The sequence below is a fragment of the Salmo trutta genome, chromosome 2, assembly GCF_901001165.1.
Source record: "Salmo trutta chromosome 2, fSalTru1.1, whole genome shotgun sequence".
NCBI lineage: Eukaryota > Metazoa > Chordata > Actinopteri > Salmoniformes > Salmonidae > Salmo > Salmo trutta.
Window position 1 is genome coordinate 51,313,989 of NC_042958.1, and position 22,430 is coordinate 51,336,418.

At 42.8% G+C, this 22,430-nt stretch overlaps 1 protein-coding gene across 4 annotated transcripts in view; it reads left to right on the forward strand.

Moving 5' to 3' along the window:
• Positions 1 to 11,936: 11,936 nt before the first annotated feature.
• The window catches only part of LOC115156663 (protein quaking-B), a 42,018-nt gene continuing 31,524 nt past the window's right edge, over positions 11,937 to 22,430 (forward strand). For 3 of the 4 annotated variants that reach the window (XR_003868303.1, XM_029704208.1, XM_029704220.1), the window contains exon 1: positions 12,442 to 12,595. Coding sequence is in view for 3 of the 4 variants with exons in the window: in XM_029704208.1 (XP_029560068.1) it covers positions 12,442 to 12,595 (154 nt within the window). In the remaining variant the exon portion in view is untranslated. Of the gene's footprint in view, positions 12,596 to 22,430 lie in introns of all 4 variants that reach the window. The other variant, XM_029704199.1, reaches the window with a different exon arrangement.

Below are 22,430 nucleotides of genomic sequence, written 5' to 3' on the forward strand. Positions count from 1 at the left end.
GTTAGTGGGTGTGTGAGGTATCTAGCTAGTGCGTGGGGGCTTGAGGGGTAGTTAGTGGGTGTGTGGGGTATCTAGCTAGTGCGTGGGGGCTTGAGGGGTAGTTAGCGGGTGTGTGGGGTATCTAGCTAGTGCGTGGGGGCTTGAGGGGTAGTTAGTGGGTGTGTGGGGTATCTAGCTAGTGCGTGGGGGCCTGAGGGGTAGTTAGTGGGTGTGTGGGGTATCTAGCTAGTGCGTGGGGGCTTAAGGGGTAGTTAGTGGGTGTGTGGGGTATCTAGCTAGTGCGTGGGGGCTTGAGGGGTAGTTAGCGGGTGTGTGGGGTATCTAGCTAGTGCGTGGGGGCTTGAGGGGTAGTTAGTGGGTGTGTGAGGTATCTAGCTAGTGCGTGGGGGCTTGAGGGGTAGTTAGTGGGTGTGTGGGGTATCTAGCTAGTGCGTGGGGGCCTGAGGGGTAGTTAGTGGGTGTGTGGGGTATCTAGCTAGTGCGTGGGGGCTTGAGGGGTAGTTAGTGGGTGTGTGGGGTATCTAGCTAGTGCGTGGGGGCTTGAGGGGTAGTTAGTGGGTGTGTGAGGTATCTAGCTAGTGCGTGGGGGCCTGAGGGGTAGTTAGTGGGTGTGTGGGGTATCTAGCTAGTGCGTGGGGGCTTGAGGGGTAGTTAGTGGGTGTGTGGGGTATCTAGCTAGTGCGTGGGGGCTTGAGGGGTAGTTAGTGGGTGTGTGAGGTATCTAGCTAGTGCGTGGGGGCTTGAGGGGTAGTTAGTGGGTGTGTGAGGTATCTAGCTAGTGCGTGGGGGCTTAAGGGGTAGTTAGTGGGTGTGTGGGGTATCTAGCTAGTGCGTGGGGGCTTAAGGGGTAGTTAGTGGGTGTGTGAGGTATCTAGCTAGTGCGTGGGGGCTTGAGGGGTAGTTAGTGGGTGTGTGGGGTATCTAGCTAGTGCGTGGGGGCTTAAGGGGTCGTTAGTGGGTGTGTGAGGTATCTAGCTAGTGTGTGGGGGCTTGAGGGGTAGTTAGTGGGTGTGTGGGGTATCTAGCTAGTGCGTGGGGGCTTGAGGGGTAGTTAGTGGGCGTGTGGGGTATCTAGCTAGTGCGTGGGGGCTTAAGGGGTCGTTAGTGGGTGTGTGGGGTATCTAGCTAGTGCGTGGGGGCTTGAGGGGTAGTTAGTGGGTGTGTGAGGTATCTAGCTAGTGTGTGGGGGCTTGAGGGGTAGTTAGTGGGTGTGTGGGGTATCTAGCTAGTGCGTGGGGGCTTGAGGGGTAGTTAGTGGGCGTGTGGGGTATCTAGCTAGTGCGTGGGGGCTTAAGGGGTCGTTAGTGGGTGTGTGGGGTATCTAGCTAGTGCGTGGGGGCTTGAGGGGTAGTTAGCGGGTGTGTGGGGTAGTAAGCTAGTGTGTGGGGGCCTGAGGGATGTTTAGCGGGTGTGTAGGGTAGTTGGCTAGTAAGTGGGGGCCTGAGGGATAGTTAGTGGGTGTTTGGTGTAGCTGCAGGCAGTGGTAAAGAGGCCAACAGTAGGTGGTATTTTGGTATTGTGGTTAACCAGCAGGTCTGAGCAGATAAGAGGCCAAAAGAGGCTTTAGATTAGCATCGTTAGACAGCCTTGAGAACAACTATACAGTCCTGGAATTACGCCACTAAGGGGGGGTGGTATGAGCTGAATCAGGGGAAAGCGGTACCCACTAAGCAAGCAGCGTGACGTCCATTACAATACCTTCTGTTTCCCACAGAGAGCGTTAGATTATATCTGTTCTCTTCTACCTTTCCTAGCTGGAAAAGCACCAGGATGTTGTTTTGAAGTTATGAATCTGAATTTAGAGAACTGAATTTAGAGAACAGAATTTTAAAACTGAATCTGAATGCATCTGAGAAATTTAATATATTAAACTTTGGTAAACTTGAAATTAAAGTTTGTAAACTTATTTTAAATATTGAATTTGAATATTGAATTCACCGTGAACCGTCAAATCCACCGTGAATCATCAGATCCTCCTCTCCACCCTCTCAGGGCTGGGTGTCTCAGGCTCTGCACACTCATGGACTGCATCCTATGTGGCAGGTCGCTCCTACCAGGTGATGTGGAGAGGATCTGTGTCTGCACCACGCACTCTCACTACTGGTGTCCCCCAGGGCTCGGTTCTAGGCCCTCTCCTCTTCTCTCTATACACCAAGTCATTGGCGCCGTCCACTCGCTCCTGCAGTGACTCGCTCCTCTACAACCCTCAAACTCAACTCTGGACCTCGAAGCCAGTTTCATTGCTTTTTCTCCATTGTTCCCCTCTAATCAGGAAGAGATTTAGACCTGGGACACCAGGTGGATGCAATTTATTATCAGGTAGAACAGAAAACCAGCAGGCCACCTCTGGTCCCTTGGCCCTTCCACCCCTACGGGAGGGCAGCTCCGCTCAGCCCAGTCCAAGCTCTTCTCTGTCCTGGCACCCCAATGGTGTAACCAATTTCCCCCTGAAGCTAGGACAGCAGAGTCCCTGGCCATTTTCTGAAAACATCTGAAACCCTTCATCTTTAAAGAGTATCTTAAATAATCTCATAGCCTCCCCCCTTCACACCTCCTCCTCCTTTATTGAGTAAAAATCTATGTGTGGTTGTCCCACCCAGCTATTTTAAGATTAATGCACTAACTGTAAGTCGTTCTGGATAAGAGCGTCTGCTAAATTACTAAAAATGTAAATGAATTCAATTGAAATTGAATGTAAAAACAGTATGCAATATTCATAAGATTCAGTTTAAAATCATGAAATACTTTTTTGAAATACAATTTTAGGGTTAGGGTAAGGGAAAATGCACTCCTAACCTGCTATGAGAAGTCACTTCCGGCCTTAACAGTATCAGTGGCATGTTTTTAGGGAGTCCCATTATGATGTCACTCAAAGAAGCTGTCCTCTGCTGCAGTCTGCTGGTGCTGATAGGTACTGCTCTCCTCCCTCATCCTGTCATTCTACAGAAGATATCACTATCCCAATGTCTCCTTTGGTATTCCCCTGGACTTTTGTCCTTTGTTTAGTGATGTCATAGTTTGACCTTTAACCCAGAGCTCTGGGGTCAAACACGTAACCATCAAAGACACAGAAAAACATTTTCTGAACTATGTTTATCTAGAGAGAGAGAGAGAGCCCTCTGCTGTGAGTATGTTTTAGTAGCTAATCAATGTCTTGTGTCTTAATGAGAGGGGGTATTGTTTGGGCCCCGCCCTGAATACCCATCATACCATACCAGGCTGAAACAACGACATCACCCAATAACAGACACGCACACACACGCACGCACACACACACACACACACAGTTGAAGTCAGAAGTTTACATACACTTGGGTTGGAGTCATTAAAACTCGTTTTTCAACCACTCCACAAATTTCTTGTTAACAAACTATAGTTTTGGCAAGTCAGTTAGGACATCTACTTTGTGCATGACATAAGTAATTTTTCAACAATTGTTTATAGACAGATTATTTCACTTATAATTCACTGTATCACAATTCCAGTGGGTCAGAAGTTTACATACACTACGGTGGCTGTGCCTTTAAACAGCTTGGAAAATTCCAGAAAATGATGTAATGGTTTTAGAAGCTTCTGATAGGCTAATTGACATCATTTGAGTCAATTGGAGGTGTACCTGTGGATGTATTTCAAGGCCTACCTTCAAACTTTGTGCCTCTTTGCTTGACATCATGGGAAAATCAAAATAAATCAGCCAAGACCTCAGAAAAACAATTGTAGACCTCCACAAGTCTGGTTCATCATTGGGAGCAATTTTCAAACACCTGAAGGTACCACGTTCACCTGTACAAACAATAGTACGCAAGTATAAACACCATGGGACCACGCACCTGTCAAACCGCTCAGGAAGGAGATACGTTCTGAACGTACATTGGTGCGAAAAGTGTACATCAATTCCAGAACAACAGCAAAGGACCTTGTGAAGATGCTGGAGGAAACAGGTACTAAAGTATCTATATCCACAGTAAAACGAGTCCTATATCGACATAACCTGAAAGGCCGCTCAGCAAGGAAGAAGCCACTGCTCCAAAATGTCCATAAAAAAGCCAGACTACAGTTTCCAACTGCACATGGAGACAAAGATTGTACTTTTTGGAGAAATGTCCTCTGCTCTGATGAAACAAAAATAGAACTGTTTGGCCATAATGACCATTGTTATGTTTGGAGGAAAAAGAGTGAGGCTTGCAAGCTGAAGAATTCCATCCCAACCGTGAAGCACGGGGGTAAGAGCATCATGTTGTGGGGGTGCTTTGCTGCAGAAGGGACTGGTGCACTTCACAAAATGAATGGCATCATGAGGCAGGAAAATTATGTGGATATATTGAAGCAAAATCTCAAGACATCAGTCAGGAAGTTAAAGCTTGGTCGCAAATGGGTCTTCCAAATGGACAATGACCCCAAGCATATTTCCAAAGTTGTGGCAAATGGCTTAAGGACAACAAAGTCAAGGTATTGGAGTGGCCATCACAAAGCCCTGACCTCAATCCTATAGAAGATTTGTGGGCAGAACTTAAAAAGTGTGTGCGAACAAGGAGGCCTACAAACCTTACTCAGTTACACCAGCTCTGTCAGGAGGAATTCACCAAACTTATTGTGGGAAGCTTGTGGAAGGCTACCCAAAACATTTGACCCAAGTTACACAATTTAAAGGCAATGCTACCAAATACTAATTGAGTGTATGTAAACTTCTGACCCACTGGGAATGTGATGAAAGAAATAAAAGCTGAAATAAATCATTCTCTCTACTATTATTCTGACATTTCACATTGTTAAATTAAAGTGGTGATCCTAACTGGAATTTTTACTAGGATTAAATGTCAGGAATTGTGAAAAACTGAGCTAAAATGTATTTGGCTAAGGTGTATGTAAACTTCCGACTTCAACTGTACATACACACATATACAGTACACACATATATATACACACACAGGCGCACAAACACATGCTCTCACACACACACACACACACACACACACACACATTGTCCTCTACCCCATCAGACGTATAAGACCGTCGTTGTTTTGAAGGTTAAACACACACATCTGATTGTTTGGAGGAATGAGATGTGGTGCCTGGTGGGTGGAGATGGGGGAAGAGGAAGGAGAGGGCAAGAAAAGGGGAGAGATAAGTGGTGGGGGGAGATGGGAACTGAATCTGAGATGAATATTCTGTCTGTGTAGTGTGTGTTTGTGTCAGATGAATATTCTCTCTGCTCCATGTCTGTGGTGGAGTGGACAGTGGGACAACAGTGTGAGACAGCTGTGGCGGACAAAGACTGGAGTCAGAACAGCTAGTCCACAGAGTCAGAACACACACACACACATACAGCCTTGCCAATAACAAGGCATTATTATTCAAACTATACATTCATTTAGCATTTTATTCAAAGCAAAGTGTGTGTGTGTGTGAGAGTGAGAGAGAGAGAGAGAGAGAGAGAGAGAGAGAGAGAGACCACTTGAATGCCACACACACATCCAGAGATCCCCCAGAGTGACAGAGAGTGAGGTAAAACAGGTGTGCAAACCTCTGAAGGCAAATGGAGAGACAGCATTGTTGACATTGTTGCCCTTACTGCTATCAGCCAATACAATCACATTGAATATCAGATTCACTACATGGAACAACAGATAGTCCCCAAACAAATCTAAAGGAAATTTGTTCACAGCTCGTCCTTTAAGTCTGTGTGTGTGTGTGTGTGTGTGTGTGTGTGTGTGTGTGTGTGTGTGTACAGCTAAAATTCAGAGAAGTGAGGACATTTTGCCGGTCCTCACTTGTAAAAAGTCTATTTTAGTCTTAAGGGTTAGGGTTAAAATTAGGGTTAAGGGTTAGTGGTTAGGTTTGGAAGTTAAGGTTAGGGTTAAGGGTTAGGGAAAATAGGATTTTGAACGGGAATCAATTGTCCCCAAAAAGTCCTCACAAGTATAGTAATGTCACATCCTGACCAGTGAAAGAGGTCATTTGCCATAGTAGTATGGTCAGGGTGTGGCAGGGGGGTTTGTTTTGTATGTATTTTGGGTTTTCTGTTCCTATGTGGGTTTGTTCTAGTTGTATGTGTTGGTTTTCATGTTCGGCCGGGTATGGTTTCCAATCAGAGGCAGGTGTCTTTCGTTGTCTCTGCTTGGAAGCCATACTTAGGCAGCCTGTTTTTCCTTTGGGGTTGTGGGTAGTTGTTTTCCGTTCTAGCCTAAGTACCTGACGGGACTGTGTTGGTCGTTTTTGTTATTTTTGTCAAGTGTCTTCATTAAAAGATTGAAAATGAGCACTATCCACGCTGCATCTTGGTCTACATTTCACGACCCCCGTGACAGAACTACCCACCATAAAAGGAGCAAGCAGCGTGAGAGGAGGTATCTTGAGTCGTGGACGTGGGAAGAGATCCTTGATGGAAAGGGACCATGGAGCTAGGCTGGGGAGTACCAGCGCCCGAAGGAGGAACTGGACGAAGCTAAGAGGGAACGACGGGAATATCGCGGCGTTGTATCCTCCAATTGAGGAGGTGAAGAGGCAGCCCCCCCCAACAAATTGGGGGGCGGCATAAGGGGAGTTTGGCAAGGTCAGGGGGGAACCCTGACCTAACTTCCCGGGCATTTCGGTGGGAGCCATGGAGGAAACCAGAGCCAGTCGGGGAATCAAGAGCGGATTACGACGCTAGATTCCGGAGAGAGGGACTGGCGGAAAGGGCATGACGGAGCAGACGCACAGAGGGAAGAGCTATGCAGTATGGAGTAATGCGCACTAGCTCGCCCATACGCACTCACAGCCCGGTGCGGTCGGTACAGGCTCCTCGACGTTGTCATGCGACAGTTAGCCGGCAGCCAGGTAAAAGTGCGCCGGCTCAACGTATCTGGCCTCCGATGCGGCTCCTCGGCCCAATATATCCAACGCCTGCTCCATGCACGATAACCCGCATTCTCCAGCACAGCCCAGTTCGTCCTGTGCCAGCGCTTCGCCCTTGCCGGGCTAAGGCCAGCATCGAGCCAGGACCGGTTATGCAAGCTGTAAGCGTCAGACCTCCAGGTAAAATACATGGCCCAGTATATCCTACGCCTGCTCCACGCACGGTACCCCGTATTCCCCAGCACAGCCCAGTTCGTCCTGTGCCGGCGCTCCGCCCTTGCCGGGCTAGTGTCAACATTGAGCCAGGACGGGTTGTGCTAGCCGCAAGCACCAGACCTCCAGTAAGCCTTCATGGCCCAGTACGTCCGGTGCCGGCTCCGCGCACTTGTCCCCCAGTGCGCCCTCCGCTCTTCAGCCCGGAGCCTCCGGCGACGCTCTCCAGTCCGGAGCCTCCGGCGACGCCTCCCAGTCCGGAGCCTCCGGCGACACCCCCCAGTCCGGAGCCTCCGGCGACGCCTCCCAGTCCGGAGCCTCCGGCGACGCCTCCCAGTCCGGAGCCTCCGGCGACGCCTCCCAGTCCGGAGCCTCCGGACGCATTGGAGGTCGGCAATGCCCCTCCGGCGACGCCTTGACTTATTCCACATTTTGCTGTGTTACAGCCTGAATTCAAAATTTATTTAATATCTTTTTTTGTCATCCATCTATCCACAATACCTCATAATGACAAAGCAAAAACATGATGAGTCAATACTTTGTAGAAACACCTTTGACAGTGATTACAGCTGTGACTCTTTCTGGGTACGTCTCTAAGAGCTTTCCACACCTGGATTGTGCAACAATTGCCATTCATCTTTTCAAAATTCTTCAAGCTCTGTCAAATTGGTTGTTGATCATTGCTATACAACCATTTTCAGGTCAAGCAGATTTAAGTCAAAACTGTAACTCGGCCAATCAGGAACATTCAACTGAGTTAGGAAGGACTTTAATAAATGAATCACTAGTCACTTTAATAACGGCACTTTAATCATGTTCACATATCTTTCATTACTCATCTCATATGTATATATTATATTTTATACCATCTATTGCATCTTGCCTATGCCGCTCGGTCATCGCTCATCCATATATTTATATGTATATATTCTTATTCCATCCCTTTACTTAGATTTGTGTGTATTAGGTAGTTGCTGTGGAATTGTTAGATTGCTGTTAGATATTACTGCACTGTCAGAACTAAAAGCACAAGCATTTCGCAAACCTCGCAATAACATCTGCTAACCATGTGTATGTGACCAATAAAATTTGATTTGATTTGATTCACTGTCTTCTTGGTAAGCAACTCCAGTGTAGATTTGGCCTTGTGTTTTAGGTTATGGTCCTGCTGAAAGATGAATTCATCTCCCAGGGTCTGGTGGAAAGCAGACTGAACCAGGTTTTCCTCTAGGATTTTGCCTGTGCTTAGTTCCAATCCATTTCTTTTTTATCCTGAAAAACTCCCCAGTCCAACCTGTTGGGGCTAGGGGGCAGTATTTGCACGGCCGGATAAAAAACATACCCGATTTAAACTGGTTCCTACTCTTGCCCAGAAACGAGAATATGCATATAATTAGTAGATTTGGATAGAAAACAGTTTCTAAAACTGTTTGAATGGTGTCTGTGAGTATAACAGAACTCATATGGCAGGCCAAAACCTGAGAAGATTCCATACAGGAAGTGCCCTGTCTGACAATTTGTTGTCCTTCTGTTGCATCTCTATCAAAAATACAGCATCTGTGCTGTAACGTGACACTTTCTAAGGCTCCCATTGGCTCTCTAAAGCCGCCAGAAAGTGGAATGGGGTGTCTACTGTCTCTGGGCAAAGTACAACAGCTCTGTTTGTGAGTGGTCAGCCTGGGGACAGTGAGACTGAGATGCGCATTCACGAGAATTCTCCATTTTTTTTTTCAGCCTTTGAATGAATACAACGTTGCCCGGTTGGAATATTATCGCTATTTTACGAGAAAAATAGCATAAAAATTGATTTTAAACAGCTTTTGACATGCTTCTAAGTACGGTAATGGAATATTTTGAAATTCTTTGTCACGAAATGCGCTCGCGCGTCACCCTTCGGATAGTGACCTGAACGCACGAACAAAACGGAGCTATTTGAATATAACAATGGATTATTTGGAACCAAAACAACATTTGAATCCTACAGACGAAGAACCGTATATGTGACATTTTTCAAAAAAAAGAGATATACATGAAAAATCATTATTGGACATCCTTTTTCTATAGTGAACCGGTTTCACAAGCTTTCCACGCGCTAATTAACAATATTTTTTAATTTAAAGATAGGCTCTCGTGGAATAACCGTTTATGTGCACCACTCAGAATGGACGGACAAGCGCACAACTTTTCTGTTGCTGATGAAAATCGCCGAAATGTGGGAAAGAAACGTAAAACAAAACTAAAAGAATGGAAAGACAGGCAAAGGAAGATCTTACGGAATGCGGGAAAACCCTATACAAATCGTAAGGGTCAAGAAAAAACAGTGAAAAGCTGTCCAAAAGAGGTATGTGGAAGAACCGTATATCAAACAATCAAGCTAGCTAGCTATAGAGTACAGTAACTAACATGTATGTTCTGGGTTGTCTAATTTGTAACTATAGAGAAAATATATTAGCTAAAGTTCGTTGGCTACTAATTTATACACTATCGTTACAAATGTTATTGCTAGATTATAGAAGAAACATAGCTAGCTACTTTTTGTCCATCCACCGGATGATTCGACATGGCTACAGTAGCTAGCTAGTTATATGTAACGTTACACTGTATCCTGCAGGGAAGAGCGTGTTCCACGACGTGCAGAAAGGATTAATTAACTACATATTGCATTTAAGTTATTTACATGAAGGGCATCTGTACTTGAAAGTACTTAAAACATCATATCAGGTGTTAAAAAAGGACATTTTACAAGTGTCATGCAAAATGTCACATATACTGTTCTTCCACAAACTGAAATCATCGCTGGAGATATACTGTTCTTCCACATTCTAAAAATTAAAACACCAATAAAATAAGTATTTTTTGAAATAACAAAATAATATCAATTGTTGTTGGAAGATATGAGTATGGTGAATTATTTGTCAACCATAAAACACCTAATGTGGTACACACAATTAATAATATAAAAATAACTGATTATCTTAAAATGGAAAAATTGTCACATATATGGTTCTTCGTCTGTAGGATTCATTTGTTGTTGAAGTAGAAGTCCTGGGAGTGCATTCTGACGAAGAACAGCAAAGGTAATCCAATTTTTCGAATAGTAATTCTGAGTTTAGTGAGTCCCAAACTTGGTGGGTGTCAAAATAGCTAGCCGTGATGGCCGAGCTATGTACTCAGAATATTGCAAAATGTGCTTTCGCCGAAAAGCTATTTTAAAATCGGACACCGCGATTGCATTAAGGAGTTCTGAATCTATAATTCTTAAAATAATGGTTAGCGGCGTTTTGCTGTGCGTTCAAGACACTATCCGAAGGGTAAAGAAGGGTGACGCGCCCGGCGTGTTTCGTGACAAAAAGTTTCAAAATATTCCATTACCGTACTTCGAAGCATGTCAAACGCTGTTTAAGATTTTTCTCGTAAAAAAGCGATAATATTACGACCGGGAAACCCTGTTTTCGTTCAAAGACTGAAAATAAAAACATGGAGTTGTCTCGTGCACGCGCACGCCAGACTCATTGTTCTCAGATCGACCACTATCCAAATGCACTACTGTTTTTCAGCCATGGCCTGCAAAGTCATCATTCAACATTCTGGCGCCTTCTGAGAGCCTATGGGAGCGTTAGAAAATGTCACGTTACAGCAGAGATCCCCTGTTTTGGATAGAGATGATCAAGGCCAAGAAATAGTCAGAGGGCGCTTCCTGTTTGGAATCTTCTCAGGTTTTGGCCTGCCAAATGAGTTCTGTTATACTCACAGACACCATTCAAACAGTTTTAGAAACTTTGGAGTGTTTTCTATCCAAAGCTAATAATTATATGCATATTCATATTCTGGGCAGGAGTAATAATCAGATAAAATCGGGTACGTTTTTTATCCGGCTGTGAAAATACTGCCCCCTATCCATAACAAGTTAACGACTACAAGCATTCCCATAACATGATGTAGCCACCACTATGTTTGAAAATAATGTGTGGTATTAGATTTGTCCCAAACATAACACTTTGTATTCAGGACAAAAAGTTAATTGCTTTGCCAAGTTTTTTGCAGTATTACTTTAGTGCCTTGTTGCTAACAGCTTGTACTGTCTTCCTTATTTTCATTCTGTCATTTAGGTTAGTATTGTGGAGTAACTACAATATTGTTTATCCATCCTCAGTTTTCTCCAATCACAGCCATTAAACTCTGTAACTGTTTTTAAATCACCATTGGCCTCGTTGTGAAATCCCTGAGCGGTTTCCTTCCTCTCTGGCAACTGAGTTAGGAAGGATGCCTGTATCTTTGTATTGACTGGGTGTATTGATACACCATCCAAAGTGTAATTAATATATTCACCGTGCTCAAAGGGCTATTCAATGTTTACTTTTTTTTTTACCCATCTACCATTTGTGAGGCATTGGAAAACCTCCATGGTCTTTGTGGTTGAATCTGTGTTTGAAATTCACTGCTCGACTGAGTGACCATACAGATAATTGTACGTGTGGGGTACAGAGATGAGGTAGTCATTTAGCATGTTAAACACTATTATTGTGAATTTATTATGTGACTTGTTTAGCAAAATTTTACTGCAGAACTTATTTAGGCTTGCTATAACAAAGGTCGTGAAATGTTTTATATATCTGTAGAAATTTCTAAAAACAACATTACTGGGTATTGTGTGTAGGCCAGTGACATAACATCTCAATTTAATCCGTTTTAAATTCAGTCTGTAACACAACAAATTGTGGAAAAAGTCAATTGGTGCGAATACTTTCTGAAGGCACTATCCCTATGTGTGTGTGAGAGAGAGAGATGTGGGGGAGGAGAGACAGACGCGAGATGACAAGCACGCTGTCTCTCCTCCATACATTTTCTAAATCTGAATCCAATCTTCGGGGACGCGCAGCTCTCTCTGGTACCACCCCCTTCCCCATTTCGGTCTCTCTCTCCTTATTTCTCCTTCTCTTGCAGTGTGATGTGTGGTCATATGACAGGGTCTGAATACCAACACACTCGACATGAGCGAGGAGGCGTAAACCGGAGAAAACAAGTGGCTAAGTGTGTGTCGCGGACACTGAGAGAGCGTGAGCGGTTACTGGGGAACGCCTATCTGACTGTGAAACTGCGGAGAAGAAAATTAGTTTAAAGCAACGGGAAACACTAACTAACTAACTTTAACTAGACTTTAGGCATATCTAACACAGCGAAGTTAAAAAATATATATATTTACAAATCGCCTCGCATTATTGCTTTCCCCTTTTCAGAGCGCTGTGTGCCAAATCTCAGAATCGGAAGAGGCTGGGGCTTGAGGAAGCAGTTTGGACATAACTTTAAAATAAAAGTATCATTTTTTGTTAAGCGTCATTCTAGAGCGTCGGCCCTGATTTTGGCTGGTAAACTTGAGTTGTGAGTTTGACAATGGTCGGTGAGATGAGTGAGCAGGTCCGGGAAAGACCCAGACCAAGGCCCAGCCCGGACTACCTGATGCAGTTGATGACAGACCGGAAGGTGATGAGCTCGCTGCCCAACTTCACTGGCATCTTCACTCACCTGGAGCGGCTCTTAGACGAAGGTAAGTGCTTAGGCTAAAATACATATATATATTTTTTAAAGATTTATCAAAAATATGGTAGGTCTATAATTAGCAGTGGTAGAAAAAGTAGCACATTTTCATTCTTGAGTAAAAGTAAAGATACCTTAATAGAAAATTACTCAAGTAAAAGTCACCCAGTAAAAGACTTATTGAGTAAATGTCTAAAAGTATTTGGTTTTAAATATACTTAAGTATCAAAAGTATATTTTAGCAATTACATTTATTTAAGTATAAAAAGTAAAAGTACAAGTATAATTCATTTCTAATTCCTTATATTAAGCAAAGTAGATGGCCACATTTTCTAGTTTTTTAATTTATTTGCGGATAGCATGGGGCATGCTCCAACTCAGACATAATTTACAAACGAAGCATGTGTTTAGTGAGTCCACCAGATCAGAGGCAGTAGGGATGACCCGGGATGTTCTCTTGATAAGTGTGTGAATTACACCATTTTATTGTCCTGCTAAGCATTCAAAATGTAACGGAGTATGTATGGAGTAAAAAGTACATAATTTTCTTTTGGAATGTAGTGAAGTAAAAGTTGTCAAAAATATGAATAGTAAAGTACGGATACCCCAAAAACAACTTAGTACTTTAAAGTATTTCTACTTAAGTACTTTACACCACTGATAATTAGTTGATTGATATTTCAACTATGTTGTTTGGTGAGATACTGTGACACACATTAATAAACAGACAGACCATAGACATTAAGAGAGACACACCAGGCAGTTGGTGATGTGAACAAACGGACAGTTGTTAGTGAGGGTCGGTGACCTATTGTGCAAGGCGGTGTGAATGTGGCAGCCCATCCCCGGTTAGTCACGAGGCTCAGTACACGGTCAACGGGATGTCAACCTGAAAATACTTGACTTTGGAGGGCGTGCTTAGACTGTATGTATGTGAATAGAACCAGTAAACTCTGTATGTGTGTGTGTGTGTGTGTGTGTGTGTGTGTGTGTGTGTGTGTGTGTGTACAGTATGGCTGATTTGATTGATTGTAGTTTTTGAAGAGGACCCCCATCACAACAACCAAAAACACACCAAGCAGGTCAAACAACATAGTAGCAAACAATGAGATGTCATGTGGAATTAATGATCAGATTATATTGATTTTGACAAAGGACAAGGAGAGGGGGAGAAATAACGTAAAAATGACTAAGAGAGGAAGACAACAGGAGAAAGACAAGAGGGTAAGAGGCCGGGGAGGTATTTGTGCTTGGCTTTATCTCAACACTTCAACCTGCCATTACACTATCTAGAGTTCTCTCTGTGTATATATATAGACTGCGCATACTCACTCACACTCATGCACCATCTCTCTTTACATTCTGCAGCTACATTATTCTTATTGTGGTAGTTTCCATTGTATGGGTAATGTGTGTGTGTGATGTGTGTGATGTACGCAGGGTTCTAAATTATTTATTTTTATTGGTAGCACTGGTTCTCCCAATAACTTAGGAGCACCAGAAAATACGTTTTTTATTTTATTGATTGCGATACAGCCTATATGAATTCTAGCTACTTTTGAAACGCATGTTTTGCCCCAGAAACTAATATGCAACACTGTAAAGACAGTTTGTTATAAAAGCTAAGATGTTGATACGAATACCTGTCATTGAAATTACAAAGTCATTAGTGGAATATTAGGTTCCTACATTGTGTAAAAGCTCTATTTTCCTTTTTGTTGTTGTAATGTTTTATTTCACTTTTCTTTTTTTGTTGACAAACAAAAACACAATAAACCTACTTAACATTGACATACATTTCCACCAACATTATGTTGTTTCTGTCTGTAGCCAGATTTTTAAACAAATATTTAAAAGTTAAAACATTTGATTCTAACAATATTTACATGCATACATTTCCACCAACATTAATGACATCACACTTGCTCAGACCCACATGTTCCAATCGTACCCACATACAAATGTTGTTTCTAATGCTTGTAAGACTGACTTCAAATTGTGTTATGACATTTCTGTCTGTAGCCAGTTTCAAAAATAATAATAAAGCATTTGATTCGTCCAGTATTTAAGTAATAGCTTTTTCAATGTAAGTGCTAAAAATAATATTGTTCAACCCATTGAGTATCTCACTGCAACCCAATATGCCATGTCTTGAAATATGCAGATAGATGGATTAAAAGTAAATGTATATTGTAAAACTTCTGACAGCCCACTTTCTAACTCCGCCCATAACGTTTGGACTTTATAGTACTCCCAGAAGGCATGTGTCATTGAGTCACTGTTAGTTTTACACTTAAGACATGACTCTGACGTTGTGCTGTAGAATTTGTATAATACATTTTATACATTAGTTTATACTGGATTAAGCGTACATTTGAGTTAACTGTGTAATTTTCTATGTCTTGGTTCCAATAGTTAATATTTTTTTCTAAGAGATTGTCAGTTGGACAGGCTCTTTGCAAGGTTTTGTATAAATTACCTATCATATTAGTATATTTTCTGTCTCAAATAGGATTGCTCTGATGTCCAAAAGCTTTCAGGTCAAAATGTTGTAATATAAAACTTAAGTTGCAAATATTTGAAAATGTCTACGTTGGTCAGTCCAAAATTGCTTTTTAATTCTGTCATGGAAATAATTGTATTTCCTATTAGCACATCATTTACGGTTTCTATGCCTTTAGTTTTCCATGTGGGCCAATTTGTCGGTGAATTCTGAAAAGCCAAGGATTGATCCAAAGGGATGTGCTTTTAGGGAGTGATATTGGTCCTTGTAGGATCCGTTTAATTTTCTTCCATGTCATAATGTTGTTAACTATGACGTTGTTAACGTGCTTAGCTCCATCCTTTGAAAACAGACACCTGAGAAGATTCTGGGGAAAGCATGCACCTCTTCAATAAGTACCCATTCTTCCTCTTTAGTGCATTTAATAATATGTTGCAAGTAAAAGCCTTGGGTTGTGAGTTGATACAATTCCAAATCTGGGAGGTTAAAACCACCCTCAGATTTAGGGACATGTATACTTTTTTGAAAGAATGTCTTCGGTGGGGTAATTGGTATTACTGAAAATAAATATTAACTTTCGGAGCCATGCCATTCTAAAGATGTTTATTCTACCTGTAAGATTTATGAGGAGATTTTTCCATTTAATTAGATCTGCCTTAACGTTATTTCATTACTCAACAACATTATCTTTATATATTTTTTGTTTGTTGTCACTTATTAAGCATCCAAAGTATTTAATATTTTTTGTTGTCCACTTAAAGGATTGCTGTAAATCATGAGTTATTATTTTTCCTATTGCCATTATTAAAAAAATTCCACGTTCATTTTATATCCTGAGATTTTCGATTATTCCGAAAATATTTTTAACAAGGGGGACATTGAGTTTTCAATATTAGTGAGGTATATCAGGAGATTTTTAGTAAATAAGTTACGTTTCTATTCATGTTTGCCAATACTGATACCTGTTACATTTGGGGCCTGTTTAATTCTATCTGCAAGCAGTTCAATTGCCTGTGCAAACAGGAGGGGGAGAAAGGACATCCCTGTCTGAAATCAAATCAAACTTTATTTGTCACATGCGCCGAATACAACAAGTGTAGACCTTACCGTGAAATGCTTACTTACAAGCCCTTAATCAACAGTGCAGTTCAAGAAGAGTTAAGAAAATATTTACCAAATAAAATAAAAGTAACACAATAACATAACAATAAAGAGGCTATATACAGAGGGTATCGGTACCGAGTCAGTGTGCGGGGGTACAGGTTAGAGGTAAATTGTACATGTAGGTAGGAGTGAAGTGACTATGCATAGATAATAAACAGCGAGTAGCAGCAGTGTACAAAACAAATGGGGGGGGGGGGGGGTCTATGTAATAGTCCGGTGGCCATTTGTTTAATTGTTCAGCAGTCTTATGGCTTGGGGATAGAAGCTTTTAAGGAGCCTTTCGGTCCTAGACTTGGCGCTCCAGTACCGCTTGCCGTGCGGTAGCAGAGAAAACAGTCTATGACTTGGGTAACTGGAGTCTCTGACAATTTTATGGGCTTTCCTCTGACACCGCATATTATATAGGTCCTGAATTGCAGGAAGCTTGGCCCCAGTGATGTACTGGGCCGTACGCACTACCCTCTGTAGTGCCTTATGGTCAGATGCCGAGCAGTTGCCATACCAGGCAGTGACGGTCAGGATGCTCTCGATGGTGCAGCTGTAGAACTTTTTGAGGATCTGGGGCCAAAATATTTCAGTCTCCTGAGGGTGAAAAGGTTGTGTCGGTGCCCTCTTCACGACTGTCTTGGTGTGTTTGGACCATGATAGATCGTTGGTGATGTAGACACTAATGAACTTGAAACTTTCGACCTGTTCCACTACAGCCCCGTTGATGTTAATGGGGGCCTGTTTGGCTCGCCTTTTCCTGTAGTCCACAATCAGCTCCTTTGTCTTGCTCACATTGAGGGAGAGGTTGTTGTCCTGACACCACACTGCCAGTTCTCTGACCTCCCTATAGGCTGTCTCATCATTGTCTGTGATCAGGCCTACCACTGTTGTGTCGTCAGCAAACTTAATGATGGTGTTGGAGTCGTGTTTGTCCACGCAGTCGTGGGTGAACAGGGAGTACAGGAGGGGACTAAGTACACACCTCTGAGGGCCCCCAGTGTTGAGGATCAGCATGGCAGATGTGTTGTTGCCTACCCTTACCACCTGGGGCCGGCCTGTCAAGAAGTCCAGGATCCAGTTGTAGAGGGAGGTGTTTAGTCCCAGGGTCCTTAACTTAGTGATGAGCTTCATGGGCACTATGGTGTTGAATGCTGAGCTATAGTCAATGAACAGCATTCTGACATAGGTGTTCCTTTTGTCCAGGTGGGAAAGGACAGTGTGGAGTGCGATTGAGATTGCGTGATCTGCTGGGGCAGTATGCAAATTGGAGTGGGTCTAGGGTATCCGGGAGGATGCTGTAGATGTGAGCCATGACCAGCCTTTTAAAGAAGTTCATGGCTACCGACGTGAGTGCTATGGGGCGGTAATCATTTAAGCAGGTTACCTTTGCTTCCTTGGGCACAGGGACTATGGGGGTCTGCTTGAAACATGTAGGTATTCCAGACTCGGTCAGGGAGAGGTTAAAAATGTCAGTGAAGACACCTGCCAGTTGGTCCGCACATGCTTTGAGTAGACGTCCTAGTAATCCATCTGGCCCCGCGGCTTTGTGAATGTTGACCTGTTTAAAGGTCTTACTCACATCGGCTACGGAGTGCGTTATCTCACAGTCATCCAGAACAGCTGTTGCTCTTGTGCATGCTTCAGTGTTGCTTGCCTCGAAGCGAGCATAAAAGGCATTTAGCTCATCTGGTAGGCTTGCGTCACTGAGCAGCTCGCGTCTGGGTTTCCCTTTGTAGTCTGTAATAGTTTTCAAGCCCTGCCACATCCGACGTGTGTCAGAGCCGGTACAGTAGGATTCAATCTTCATCCTGTATTGACGCTTTGCTTTTTTGATGGATCATCTGAGGGCACAGCGGGAATTTTTATAGGTGTCCGGATTAGTGTCCCGCTCCTTGAAAGCGGCAGCTCTAGCCTTTAGCTCGATGTGGATGTTGCCTGTAATCCATGGCTTCTGGTTGGGATATGTGCATATAGTCACTGTGGGGACGACGTCGTCGATGCACTTATTGATGAAGCCGATGACTGAGGTGGAATAATCCTCAATGTCATTGGATGAATCCCGGAACATATTCCAGTCTGTGCTTGCAAAACAGTCCTGTAGCATAGCATCCGCGTCATCTGACCACTTCCGTATTGAGCGAGTCACTGGTACTTCCTGCTTTAGTTTTTGCTTCTAAGCAGGAATCCGGAGGATAGAATTATGGTCAGATTTTCCAAATGGAGGGTGGGGGAGAGCTTTGTATGCATCTCTGTGTGTGGAGTAAAGGTGGTCTAGAGTTGTTTTTCCTCTTGTTGCACATGTGACATGCTGGTAAAAATTTGGTAGAACTGATTTAAGTTTGCCTGCTTTAAAGTCCTCGGCCACTAGGAGCGCCGCTTTTGGTTGAGCATTTTCTTGTTTGCTTATGGCCTTATAGAGTTGGTTGAGTGCGGTCTTAGTACTAACATCGGTCTGTGGCGGTAAATAGATGGCTACGAAAAATACAGATGAGAACTCTCTTGGTAGATAGTGTGGCCTACAGCTTATCATAAGGTACTCTACCTCAGGCGAGCAATACCTCAAGACTTCTATAATATTAAACATCGACCACCAGCTGTTATTGACAAAAAGACACACACCCCTACCCCTCGTCTTACCAGATGTAGCCTCTCTGTTCTGCTGGTGCATTGAAAATCCCTCCAGCTCTAAATTATCTTTGTCGTCGTTCAGCCACAACTCGGTGAAACATAAGATATTACTGTTCTTAATATCTCATTGGTAGTATAATCGTAATAGTAGGTCATCAATTTTATTTTCCAATGATTGCATGTTAGCAAGTACAATTGATGGCAGTGGGAGTTTACTCGCTTGCCTAAGGATTCTCAAAGGCAGCCTGATTTGCGTCCTCTTTTCCTCTGTCAAACTGAGCAATCGGGGGAGAAGGGCCTTGGTCAGGGAGGTGACCAAGAACCCGATGGTCACTCTGACAGAGCTCCAGAGTTCCTCTGTGGGAATGGGAGAACCTTCCAGAAGGACAACCATCTCGGCGGCACTCCACCAATAAGGCCTTTATGGTAGAGTGACCAGACGGAAGCCACTCCTCAGTAAAAGGCACATGACATGATTGGAGTTTGCTAAAAGGCACTTAAGGGACTCTGACCATGAAAAACAAGATTGTCTGGGCTGATGTAACCAAGGTTGAAGTCTTTGTTCTGAATGCCAAGAGACATGTCTGAAGGAAACCTGGCACAATCCCTACAGTGAAGCATGGTGGTGGCAGCATCATGCTGTGGGGATGTATTTCAGCGGCAGGGACTTGGAGACTAGTCAGGATTGAGGGAAAGATGAACGGCGCAAAGTAAAGAGAGATCCTTGATGAAAACCTGCTCCAGAGCGGACTATGACCCTAAGCACACAGCCAAGACAACGCAGGAGTGGCCTAGGGACAAGTCTCTGAATGTCCTTGAGTGGCCCAGCCAGAGCCCGGACTTGAACCCAATCAAACATCTCTGGAGAGACCTGAAAATAGCTGTGCAGCGACACTTCCCATCCAACCTGACAGAGCTTGAGAGGATCTGCAGAGAATAACTCCCCAAATACAGGTGTGCCATGCTTGTAGTGTTATACCCAAGGCCTTTTATTTTATTCATGTTTTCGCTCGCTCGCCTCATCTTTCTGGGGGGGAAATCTGTTAAACAGTGAATCAATTTTGTCTGGCCTTACGCATTTATTACATTTCGGGTCTTGAAGATGTGCTCTGTTTATTCTCCATATTCTGTCACTAAATGCATTTGTCGGTGTAATTATGCATGATACCGGAGTATGACCTGCTATCATGGATTTTTTAACCTGTTGGGGATAGGGGGCAGTATTTGCACGGCCGGATAAAAAACGTACCCGATTTAATCTGGTTACTACTCCTGCCCAGTAACTAGAATATGCATATAATTTGGATAGAAAACACTCTAAAGTTTCTAAAACTGTTTGAATGGTGTCTGTGAGTATAACAGAACTCATTTGGCAGGCCAAAACCTGAGAAGATTCCAAACAGGAAGTGCTCTCTCTGACTATTTCTTGGCCTTCTTGATCATCTCTAACCAAAACAGGGGATCTCTGGCATAACGTGACATAGGCTCTCAGAAGGCGCCAGAACGATGAATGGTGGCTTTGCAGGCCATGGCTGAAAAACATTAGCGCATTTGGATAGTGGTCGATCTGAGGACAATGAGACTGGAGGCGCGTGCACGAGCCGACACCATGTTTACTTTCTCTCTCTTTGAACGAAAACAACGACTCCCAGTCAGAATATTATCGCTTTTTTACGAGAAAAATAGCATAACAATTTATTTTAAACAGCGTTTGACATGCTTCGAAGTACGGTAATGGAATATTTAGAATTTTTTTGTCACGAAACGCGTCGGGCGCGTCACCCTTCTTTACCCTTCGGATAGTGTCTTGAACGCACAAACAAAACGCCGCTATTTGGATATAACTATGGATTATTTGGAACCAAACCAACATTTGTTATTGAAGTAGAAGTCCTGGGAGTGCATTCTGACGAAGAACAGCAAAAGTAATCAAACTTTTCTAATAGTAAATCGGAGTTTGGTGAGTACCACACTTGGTGGGTGTCAAAATAGCTAGCCTGTGATGGCCGGGCTATCTACTCAGAATATTGCAAAATGTGCTTTCACCGAAAAGCTATTTTAAAATTGGACATAGCGAGTGCATAAAGGAGTTCTGTATCTATAATTCTTAAAATAATTGTTGTTTTTTGTGAACGTTTATCGTGAGTAATTTAGTAAATTCACCGGAAGTGTTCGGTGGGAATGCTAGTCACATGCTAGTCACATGCTAGTCACATGCTAATGTAAAAAGCTGTTTTTTTATATAAATATGAACTTGATTGAACAAAACATGCATGTATTGTATAACATAATGTCCTAGGATTGTCATCTGATGAAGATCATCAAAGGTTAGTGCTGCATTTAGCTGTGGTTTGGGTTTATGTGACATTATATGCTAGCTTGAAAAATGGGTGTCTGATTATTTCTGGCTGGGTACTCTGCTGACATAATCTAATGTTTTGCTTTTGTTGTAAAGCCTTTTTGAAATCGGACAGTGTGGTTAGATTAACGAGAGTCTTGTCTTTAAAATGCTGTAAAATAGTCATATGTTTGAGAAATTGAAGTAATAGCATTTCTAAGGTATTTGAATATCGCGCCACGGGATTACACTGGCTGTTGAGTAGGTGGGACGCAAGCGTCCCACTGGCCCAGAGTGGTTAACCCAGTAAATTGTAGAGAGCATTTTTGGAAATAATATAAATAGTCAATTCTTGACCAGCTTTTATTACATTGAGAAAAAAGGAGTAGACTTTTTTGTAGTAGGGAATAATAATCGCAAGGTGTCCTGTAAAATATTTGTAGCGATTTTAAGTTTTTCAGCCTCTTTGGAGGTTCCTTGAATTAGCCTTTTTATAGCTATGTCTGTGAAATAATAATTCCTGTCTGGGTTTGATCTGATATAGCTTGAATTGTATCTAAAAATGCCAAGTTTGCCCCTGGGGGGATATACAATTTAATCAATATATATTTTTCCCCATGTAAGGTACAATTAAAAATGTTGAAAACGTCCTTCTTGGTCCGGGTGCTGGGATGTAAGGGAAAATGGTGTAGTCGTATTTATCAGGATGCCTATACCTCTGCTGTTACGACAGTAGGTGGCAGCATCAGTCTCTCCAACCCAGCTCGTCTTTAAATATTCATCTTCTCATTTTTTAAGTGTAGCTCTTGCAGGAAAACCACATCTGCTGACAATCTCTTCAAATGAAGCCTGTGCACATTCCATGCAATAAGTTGTATTTTGTTGGCCTTTACTTGTATAGAATCAAAGTTAACTGTCATTGAAGAACCAGATAAAACATTTTCGCAGACATGCCTTATGAGGGTGATGGACATCCCATGTATATGGAAGAGTCATAGTATGAATACATAGTTATTGCATACATTACGTACTGTATATAAAACGTGTGAACATGTAGACTGAGCAAACATTTAAGAGAGAACACACAGAAAACATAAAGCAAGTACTTATTTGTACTTTTTAGGGATTTTAAGCTCCTACTCCACTAATGTACAGTCGTGGCCAAAAGTTTTGAGAATGACACAAATATTAATTTTCACAATGTCTGCTGCCTCAGTTTGTATG